Here is a 10,419-nt window from a genome sequence, read left to right on the forward strand (position 1 = left end):
ATCTGACCGCCCGCCTCTCACTCGCTCTCCCCAGGTGGCCTCCCTGTACAGGAAGCAGAGTCAGATTCAGAACCAGCAGGGCGCGGACTTAGACTCCGACCCAGAAGATTTCTACTAGGCTCCCGCCCCCCCAGGGGTGGGGGCAGAGGGCGGCGGGGATGGGGGCACCGGGGGCATCACCCCTGTTCTTCAGCAAACCTGTGTTGCAGCCGAGTGGGTTTTGAGTGTTACATGTGTGCGCGCGCGAGGGATGGTTTAAGCCGGAGTTTGGGATTTAATCAGTCGTTTGTTTTCAATAAATAATTATTGAACCCCCCACTGTGGCGTCAGGGTCTGTGTGGGCGCTGGGGGCGCGGCTCCTGGAGCTCTGCGTGGGTGGTGGGGTCGTCGGGAACTGTCAGCCAGCACCTTCCAGGAGAATTGTCTGCAGAGCTGGGAGTGATCTCCGTCCCCACGCGGCCACCGAGCGCTTGAGATGCAGCCAGTGTAGCCAAAGGATCAAAAACGTTTTTTAAGTTTATTAATTTATTTTGAGAGAGAGCGAAACAGTGCGAGCAGGGGAGGGGCAGAGAGAGAGGGAGAGAGAGAGAATCCCAGGCAGGCTCCGGGCTCCGCTGTCAGCACAGAGGCTCCGCTGTCAGCACGCGGGGCTCAGACTTGTGAACCACAAGATCACGACCTGAACCAAGTCGGACGCTTAACCGACTGAGCCCCCCAGGCGCCCCTGATGATGTTCATTTTAATCCTTCGATTGAGATGGTGGCTGCTCGGCGTCTGCCCTCTCCTCTGCAGTGTCAGCAAACGTGGTCAAACTTGGCACTTTTCTGTCCTGTCTGTACAGCTCCCGGTTCCCTGTGTCACCCTGTGTGGCCCGTTGTCCTCTCTGGTTCGCCAAATCGCCCCCGACCTTCCCAGTGGAACCTCTTTAGGGCGACGTCCGTGTTCCTTTGCTGTGACCCCAGGGCTCTGTCCTGGCTTCATGGCACTAGATGTTTCTAGGCCCGTCTTCTGCTTGTCCCGCTCCAGGCAGGGCACGGCCGTGGCCTCTGGTCTCTGCTCCTTGAGTGCAGAAGGGCGTTCGGAAGTCAAGACCCGGATGCTGGACGTGTGGCTGCTCTGTGTCCTCTTAGCGCCATGACATAGGTCCAAACGTCCCCACACACACGGTGATGTCTGTGTCTGCTTTTACAGTGCTCTCGGGGCGCCAGGGGGGCTCAGTCGGTTGGGCGTCTGACTCTTGGTTTCTGCTCAGGTCACGATCTCCCGGTTCGTGGGACTGGGCCCCGCGTCAGGCTCTGCGCTGACAGGCTGGAGCCGGCTTGGGGTCCTCTCTCTGCCCCTCCCCCACTCACGGTGTCTCTCAAAATAAAAAAGCTTTACCTCCCTTGCTGTGGTGAAACCCACCAGTGCATCCCAGCGCGACCGATTCCCACACACCGCACGCCCCTCCTTGCCCACCCCAGTTCCTGTAGCAGCGACCTTTCCCGCCGGCGTCCTCACCCCACACCTTGCCACTCAAGCCGTCGCCTTCCCTACCTGTGCGTAGACACCGCCTCCCTGGGCCACACACACCCCCACCCGGCTCCCTGGGCCACGCCCCCTTCGCTCCATGCCCTGTTTGGACTCGGGCTCCCTACCCCCAGGATAGAGACCCTTCGACTTCTCACCGTGGCCAGCATGAACGCCGCCTCGCCCATCCCCTCCCCTCCCCCCCAACTGTTTCGGGAGACGAGACAGGCAGGGAAGAGATGAGGAAGCGCAAACACTGCCCTGTCGATCGCCGCTTCCTGGGGTCAGGCCACCCCTCGGTTCTTGCATCCTGCTCGGTGGCTGGCAGCTCCTGTGGCCAGGGACGTGGCCTCGACATCTTCACACGCCCAGAGGCTGGCAGAGGCCCTGCGGTGGGCGGCGGGAACGAGTGAGCGGAGGCCCTGGGCTCTAATCCCTGTTTTTGAAATGATCTTTCCAGTTCCATTCTGGGGATAAAAGGTCAGAGCCTGAGGCTGCCCCCCCCCCCCGAGCCAGATGGGGAGGCAGGAACAGCTCTGATCCCTCCCCACCTTGAGTAGAGATTTCTGATCCAGCTGTCAGAGCTGTGGGACACTGGGGACCGAGGGAAAGGCCGAGAGAGAGGCAGGAAGAGTTGGCAGAGGAGTGACAGGAGGCTGAGCCACCGAGGGGGCGGCAAGGAGGGAGAGCCGACGTGAGACCGGTGCCTGCTGAGCCCTGTCCCCGACCTCATGCAGTTTCCCATGGGCCCCGCCTGCATCTTCCTGAGAAAAGGCATCGCTGAGAAGCAGCGGGTGAGGTGGCGGACAAGGCGGGCGGCGGGGACCGGAGGGGCGTGCTGGGTGCAGGGGACAGGGCACAGGCTGGGGGTTGTGACTGAGGTTGAATTCCGGGGAGAGCTCAGTGGGTCGATGAAGTGGGCGAGGGTGAAATCAGAAGCCAGCAGCCAACGGGGGAGGTGAAGGAAAGACCTTCAATGACCTGCAAAGAAAAGAGGTCATTGAATCCTCAGGTCGACTTAACAAGCTTGGCAACACTCTCATTCCCATTGTATAGATGCATAAACTGAGGCTCAGCCCCGAAACCTCATATGGTGACTGAGGGGCGGGGCAGTCAGGTGTGTGTGAGTCAGTGGGCCCACTTTTCATTGTTAGGCTTTCGGATGACCAGAGAGTCGGTGGCATTTCCCAGGTCGGGTGCCTGACCCTGGCGGTTTCCAACAGTGGTGAAGCCAGGGGTGATCAGAAATTCTTAGCCGGGTTGGGAACTGGTCATGCGGGCAGGGATCGTCCTGCCCCGATGCCGCTGAGCGCTGGTCCCCACAAAAGGGATTCTAAGCTTTGGGAGAAAGAATGGCGTGGGTGAGGAAAGAATTAAGTGGGTGCAGTGAAAAGAATTCAGACTGAGAATTTGGATCTCAGTGCCCGCTGCTTCTCACCTGCTGCACAGCCCTGAGGGGGTGATTTCAGGTCTCCCTGCCCAGGGAGGGGCTCTGCCACGTAGGAGCTGTGTGACCGGAGGCAGTTTCCTTAACCTCTCTGTTCCTCCAACTCCTCTTTTATAAGATGGGAATGCTGTTTCTTTGGTCCTACCGGACAGGGCGGTTCTGACGTTTAAATGGAGGGACTGGACGCCTGGCCCAGAGCTGGTGCTCTGAGCACGTTCACTGTGATCCTAAGCCTCACCTTCTTCTTCCGGAGAAGGAGGGGATTGGATGCGCAGCACCCAGGGCCCCCCTTTCAGCACAGTGGGATGAGTGTCCGCTCAGGAAAGGCAGAGAGAGGGGGATCAAGATTCCAGGACGGGAGACAGGAAGCGCAAAGTGATGGGTAAGAGGGCGAGAAGCAAGAAGCCATGGATGGGAGTCAGCAGGCAGGCGAAGGAAGAGGAGGGGTGGGTGGGCCAAGCAAGAACCGAGAAGACACAGGAAAGGGGAGGGAGGGCTCAGTCGGGAAAGGACAGTTGGAGAAGTGAATGCCGGACCTCTGACCCTCTCCAAATTCCCCCTCCCTGCATTCCATTCCAGGAAAGACCCCTGGGACAAGATGAGATCGAAGGTAACCTCTGTCCCCAGATGACACCTCACTGTCATCCGTTGCTAACCTGCTTTATGTGCATGTCCGTGTAGACCCTTCCTGCCTCTCCCTCCTCCCACGTTAGCCGCTATTTTGTGGAACTCTTTCTCATGGCAGTTTAGGCGCCTCCCAAAGCGCTTAGAAGGTATCCCCATCCCCAAGTGTCTCCACGACCCAGGAGTGACCCATGCATGAGTTTATTTACTTTGAGAGAGAGAGAGATTGAGAGAATCCCAAGTGAGCTCCGTGCTGTCAGCGCAGAGCCCGACATGGGTCTCAATCTCGTGAACCATGAGATCATGACCTGAGTGAGCCAAAATCAGGAGTGGGATGCTCACCCGACTGAGCCACTCAGGCGCCCCATATGCATGGGTTTTAAGATGAATCAGAAACTGTTGGGTTTTTCTTCTGGTGGTTTTGAAGTTTCCCATAACTTCACCCCCAGAATTTGAAAGCCTCAGGGGCCATCATGAACCATTCATCTGACACCTTTCCATCTTGCACGTCGGAGTCTCCACCCACATTCTGTCCATCACCCCTTTCCGAGATTTTGGTTTTCAAAGATGTGCTCCTCGGGGAAGTCTGTGGTGGGCCCCTCACTGATGGTTTCAAGGGACGCCAGTCTGCCCCGTTGACTGTTTCAAGTCCCCCCAAAGTTCTCTCTTAACTTTCAGAGCTTCGGGAAGCCTTTCTTGAGTTCGACAAGGACAGAGATGGGTTCATCTCTTGTAAGGATTTGGGGAATCTCATGAGGACGATGGGCTACATGCCCACGGAGATGGAGCTGACTGAGCTAGGCCAACAAATCCGCATGAACCGTGAGAGAAGGATGGGGGCCGGGGGCGGGGTGTGGGGGGAATTGGGGGGGGGATGTGGAGGCAAGCAGGAGATAAGGAAGAGGGTAGGCGGTGTGGGGGCTCTGGAAGCCAAAGTGAGCAGGGGAGGCAGCGTTTGAAGCGAGCAAAAACGGTGACCTTAGATGCAGATCTGGGTCATTGTAGGTTTTTTTTTAAATTTTTATGTATTTTGGGGAGAGAGAGACAGCCAGAGAGGATGAGCTGGGGAGGGGCAGAGAGAGAGGGGGACAGGGAATCCAAGGCAGACTCTGCACTGACAGCACTGAGCCCAACACGGACTCGAACCCACGAACTGTGAGATCATGACCTGAGCCGAAGTTGGATGCTTAATCAACTGAGCTGCCCAGGCACCCCAACTGTGGGCCTTTTCAAGCATGGAGTCAACCCCCACTCTTGAGTCTCAGTTCCCCTCCGCCCCCGTCAGGCAGGGATGATGTTACCCCTTGTTCGGTTGTGATAAAGGAGCAGACACAGGTCAGGCTCTGGGTATGGACGTGGTTACTCCCATCAGCACTGACACAAGTCAGTCCAGCTCCAGACTGAAACCCTATCTGCCAGTGGAAACAAATCTGGAGTGGATTTCAGAGCTCATTTCAGAAGGAAGCTGGGCCAGAATGGCTCTGAGGTTTGCTTCTGGGCGTGTCACGGAGGGACAGATCATGTTCCTATCTGGAAGAGATCTGGCTCCCATTTAATTCACACTTCCCCTCCCATGGCCCAACAGATGAGGGAACCTAGAGCTGAACCCATTAAGAGATTTGCTCAAGGTCACGTGGACACCTAGGTCCTTCTACCCTGCGCACCCCATCCACCCCGGTTTGGATGAGAGGGACCCTGGGGCCCGGGTTGGCTGAGAGGAAAAGTTCTCAGAAGGTAGAGATCAGAGCAGGTCTACCTCTTGAACAGACCTTGAAGGTAGTGGGGGGTTAGGCGCACGGAATCTCACAAGACCTGCCTCCTCTGTCCTCAGTGGGTGGCCGTGTAGACTTTGACGACTTCGTGGAGCTGATGACCCCCAAACTGCTTGCAGAAACGGCGGGGATGGTTGGCGTTCAGGACATGCGTGATGCCTTCAAGGAAGTGAGTTAAGAGTTTTCACGATGTAGAGGTAGTTGAAGAAACCCCAGGGGCCTACAATTGGACTTTAAGCGTGGACAGAACCCACCCAAACCCAATTTTGTGGGGAGCTATGATGGGATTTATAGGGAAGGAAAATAAGGTATTCCAAACACTTGTAATGCTCAAGGTCCTCTGCGTACACCCTCTAATTTAATGATTGCATAGAACGGTAGGAGTAAGCATCCACTTAGCTCAGTCATGCATCTGAGGAAACGGAGGCTCATGGAATTGACCAAATCTTACCCAGGATCCTGCAATCCCCTGATCACATGTTAGGACCTCTCGTGTCAGCGTCTGTAATGGGAAGAAGGAATCCAATAATTTGAGATCCCAGAGGGGAACGCAAAGAGATAATCTGGTTGAACCCACTTGTAGACATGCTTAAAAAAACGAGACCCAGGGAGGGTGAGGGGCTTGCTGAAGCCCCTGATCATCTCCTGATAAAATGCTATTCTCAGAGCTTTCAATAACAGGAGGCAAAGACTTTGGAGCCATGCAGACATGGGTCACAGTCCCAGAAGATCTCCCCCTATCAGCTGTGTGATGTTTCTGCCCCAGCTTCACATAAAGATATAGAGTTGCATCGTCCAAAAGAACTTCCTGTGATCTCAGAACTGCTCTGTGTGGGGTACCTGGGGGACTCAGTTGGTTGAGCACCCCATTTCAGCTTAGGTCATGTTCTCGCGGTTTGTGGGTTCAAGCCCTGTGTGGGGCTCTGTGCTGACAGCTAGCTCAGAGCCTGGAGCCTGCTTCGGATTCTGTGTCTCCCTCTCTCTCTCTGCCCCTCCCCTGCTCACGCTCTGTCTCTTCTCTCTCAAAAATAAACAAACATTAAAGAAATTTTTTTTTAATCAAGCCCTTGACATGTGGCCATTCTGACTGAGGAACTGATTTTTTCATTTTCTCTCATTTTGATTAGTTTCAGTTCAATTATGTATTTAATTTCCATTGACATTCAACAGAATATAAATTCAATTTGTTTGAATTTAAAAACAAGTCTGCAGGGGGGCGCCTGGGTGGCGTAGTCGGTTAAGCGTCTGACTTTCGCTTGGGTCATGATCTCGCGGTTCGTGGGTTCGAGCCCCGCGTCGGGCTCTGTGCTGACNAGTTCAAGCCCTGCACTGGGCTCTCTGCTGGGTGTGAAGCCTACTTAAAATAAAATATAAAATGAAATGAAATGAAAAAATAAAACAAAAATATTCAACTCAGTTATTGGGAAACATTTGTTTGGAAAACCTTGGGTGTGTAGATCTATCCTTTTAACTATAAATTGTACAAAAGTTGCATACAGATCAAGTATTTCTGATACTATTTGGTGTTTGAATTGAGAGGTACTATCAGTGGTAAAATACACCTGGATTAAGACTTAGTATCCTTGGCTTAAGTGTATGTGTGCACTGAGTACATTAACTAATCACGCTAAGTGTAAGTACTTACTATGGTAGTATGCTAAGTCTTACGAAATCCAGTGTGAATTAAAAAAAAATAATAATCTTTAAGGATTTTATTTTTAATTTGAGAGAGAGAGAGAGAGAGTGAGCACAAGCGGGGGAGGGGCAGAGAGAGAGGGAGACACAGAATCCCAAGCAGGCTCCAGGCTCCGAGCTGTCAGCACAGAGCCGGACTCGGGGCTCGAACCCACGAACGGTGAGATCATCACCCGAGCCAAAGTCAGAGGCTTAACCAACTGAGTTACCCAGGCGCCCCTGATTTCTGTCTTAAACGAACACGAACCGTGAGATCCTGATGTGTGGACCACCATGGGGTCCAGAGGATCAATCAGGGGACTATCATGACAGTCCAGGCAAGAGATGACTGTGACTTCAGCCGGGCTAGAGAAGGCTAGCCGGCCGCCTTCCCTCCCCGCTGGGGGGATGATAGCACAGAGGAGAATTTCCGTGCAGGTTAGTTAATGGCGTGCAGCGTGGAGGCTGGAAAATAGTTCGTTAATTCAACTAATATTTATCCCGCGTGTACCGTGGGGAAAGCACTGTTTGGGGGACCGGTCACGGGGCAGTGGACGAGGCAGTGAGAATGACGACACTCGGATGCAGGAAGAGCGCTTAGCTTAGCTCCCGACCCACCCACGGCGACAGGTGGGGAAACACCGCTATTGTCACGGTCATTGCCAACACCACCCCTCTGCTCTGCGCAGTTTGACACCAACGGGGACGGGGAGATCACCCTCGCAGAGCTGCAGCAGGCCATGCAGAGGCTTCTGGGAGAGAAGCTCACCCCTCGCGAGATCTCCGAGGTTGTGCAGGAGGCGGACGTGAATGGAGACGGCACCGTCAACTTTGAAGGTGACGTCGCAGGGGGCAGCCACCATCCTTGAGGGTCTCCCTTTCTAAGCCAGGGCTCACCCCTGCCTCTCCCGTGCCTGTCCCTTCCCCGCTTCACGGGGCGCCTTTGTCAGAGAACGAAATGTCCCATCGGGAGAGCGGACTGGTTAGCGGCTGGGGCTCTGGGGTCAGATTCACGGGGTTCAAATTCAGGGTCGCCTCTGACTTGTCCTATCAACTTCACGCTTGAAGCGGGACGCCTGACCTTGATCGGTCCGGGCAGGAACGCCCTGGCCTCTTCCCGCTTCCCGCTGGAGTCTTAATTATGCCACCGGAAGGTGCCCCCTCCCCTCCTCTCTGCACCCCCATATGGTGACGTCACCAGAGCTCGTCAAAGCGGCTCCGCTGTTTCCTCCCGAGGCCACGGCTGAACCCTTCCACACCCCGGTCCTGGCGCACAGAGCTCATCACATGTGTGCTGAGTGATCGACACAAAGGAACCCACGGGAATCCTATGCGGGTGGGAGTGGAGATCATTTTCGTGGGAGACACAACAGGGCGCATCAGGTTCTCATCATGGTGACTCTCTGGTTCAGGCACCCCAGCCCCTAACTGCTGCCCCCGGGGGCGCTAAAGCTGAATTCTTGGTCTGATATTCAAGTGCATCCCTGGCGTGACCCCCCACCCCCAGCCGCACTTCCGCCCCCACTCTGAGTCGCTGTGCTCGGGGCACCCTGGGTGCCTGCTCTGTGTTGTCTAAATCGTGCTTCTCTCTCTCTGATGTTCATTCCGCTTCCCTTTCCCCAGATGTTCTCCAAACCCTCTGCTTGTAATTCCCAGTAGGGAAACTCAGTAGGTATTTATTGCGTGGCTGTAACTTAGGACATCCTGGCGGGACGCCCTCTGGGTGTCGCCAGGCTCAGGTGTGCGAGGGACATCGCTGAGAATCTGGACGAGGTAACAGACTGATCCTCAGGGCCAGCCCCACACAGGGGGAAGGAGAAGTTGACCTCAAGTCCAGGGTGGGGCCCAGAAGCTCATCCGACATGGAGTCCCCGCAAAGTCAGGTCCAACCTGTCTTCCTTCCGAGGTTTTCCACGCACCATCCACATGACCTCAGGTGCATTGGACAACCTCACTGGCCGCCGTTTGCTTATCTGGGAAATGGTATTTACATCTCCAGGATTGGTTGGGAAGATGATATAAGATAGTCATAATTACTATTTAACGCTTCATGGATCTTAATAAGCACTCTATTGTTCAACTATCTGGACAACTTACATAAGGTATATGGTGATCTTGTGATTCCCATTTTAGAGATGAAGAAAGTGAGGAGCAGAGGGTTTCCCAAAGATCACCTGTGGTTCCTGACACATAGTAAAGGGCTCAAAAAGTTTTCCTACAAATAAGCACCTCACCAGGGGCTGTTTTTTGCAGAGTTTGTGAAGATGATGTCTCGCTGAAGAGGTTCTGGAAGCCCCCGGTCACTCCCCACCTGGCCAGCATGGACCAAGCCCTTGTGGAAGACCAGATCCCCTCAGACCCGTCCAGGAGGGAGGGTGGGAGGTGTGTGACTGGCCTCGCGTTGTGTGAGCCGAGGCTGGACCGAAAGTGATGGCTCTGCCTGGATGGTGGGTGGGGTGAGGGGGTACCCCTCTAGAATGAGATTAAGGAGAGTCTATGGTATGGAAATAAGATCAGGACCAAGGTCAGCGCCACGCCCCCCTCCCCCCGTTAATGACGTCTTCTGACTTCCCGTAACCCCCAATGCCTGTGACCCAGCAGTCTCCTCCCTGGTGTCCTCTTGGGTCAGACTCAAAAAGTTCAGCCCCTGGTCCACCCTTCCCCCTTCTTGCGTCAACTAGTTCAGATTTCCTGTTTCTTTCCATCATCGGTAAGAGGGAAGCATGCCAATCTGGGGGCTACAAACACGGTTCCTGAGAAGACCGGGCTTAGAAATGGTTCATTAAAGAGGCTTCCAAAGTGAGCTTAGCCCGTTTTCTTGATTTCCTGGAAGCACAGTCTGGTTGGTTTGTTTTTTTCCCCCCCCCTCCTGCCTCCTACTTCCTTTTCCTTGTGTAAAATACTCAGGCCACTGAATTAAACCGTAAATCTGGATTACCGAAGTTTAGGGCAAGCTGATCCCCCCGGGGGAATTAATCCCATCTCGAAATGTCATCGTGCGAAAGACAGAGAGGATGGGGAATTCTCAAATCCTCAGCTCAGCCAGATGGTGGGGAAACCATTCCTGGAAGCCGGCTGCCCCGGGCGCTCAGGGAGATTGCCTCCTTAGGTGGAGGATCGGGCCAGCCCTCACACCCTGACGTGGACCTGCGCCCTGAAGCCAGAGGGTCATTTCCTCCTCACCCCTGCACAGGCAGGACACCCCAGTAACGCCAGGTCCCCAAAGTACAGGATTCATGTCACGCCTTCCACCATTTACTTCACTTTTGAAACCCACTAAGTAGGTGTGTGCAGTGAGTCATCTGGGCTCAAGAGCCTCACTTTATAAAATTAAATTTTAAATTTAAGAGTGGAAGCAGAATAATGTATTTCCTAACCTCTGACTTAGCCACT

At 54.4% G+C, this 10,419-nt stretch overlaps 2 protein-coding genes across 5 annotated transcripts in view; both read left to right on the forward strand.

Annotated features, from left to right (window-relative positions):
* The window catches only part of LIG1 (DNA ligase 1), a 31,714-nt gene extending 31,396 nt beyond the window's left edge, over positions 1 to 318 (forward strand). For all 4 annotated transcript variants that reach the window (XM_077747260.1, XM_077747264.1, XM_077747262.1 and 1 more), the window contains exon 28: positions 35 to 318. In XM_077747260.1, coding sequence (XP_077603386.1) covers positions 35 to 118 — 84 coding nt within the window. In that variant the 3' untranslated portion in view covers positions 119 to 318. The remainder of the gene's footprint in view (positions 1 to 34) is intronic.
* A 1,922-nt stretch (positions 319 to 2,240) lies between these two features.
* Positions 2,241 to 9,305, forward strand: CABP5 (calcium binding protein 5). The gene is made up of 6 exons (XM_077747424.1): positions 2,241 to 2,303; positions 3,536 to 3,566; positions 4,259 to 4,402; positions 5,412 to 5,521; positions 7,716 to 7,863; positions 9,280 to 9,305. The coding sequence occupies exons 1-6, from the start codon at positions 2,241 to 2,243 to the stop codon at positions 9,303 to 9,305; spliced, it is 522 nt and encodes a 173-aa protein (XP_077603550.1).
* The last annotated feature ends 1,114 nt before the right edge of the window (positions 9,306 to 10,419 follow it).

This window comes from Crocuta crocuta, unplaced genomic scaffold (assembly GCF_008692635.1).
Source record: "Crocuta crocuta isolate KB4526 unplaced genomic scaffold, BGI_CrCroc_1.0 scaffold334, whole genome shotgun sequence".
In the NCBI taxonomy this organism is placed as follows: Eukaryota; Metazoa; Chordata; class Mammalia; order Carnivora; family Hyaenidae; genus Crocuta; species Crocuta crocuta.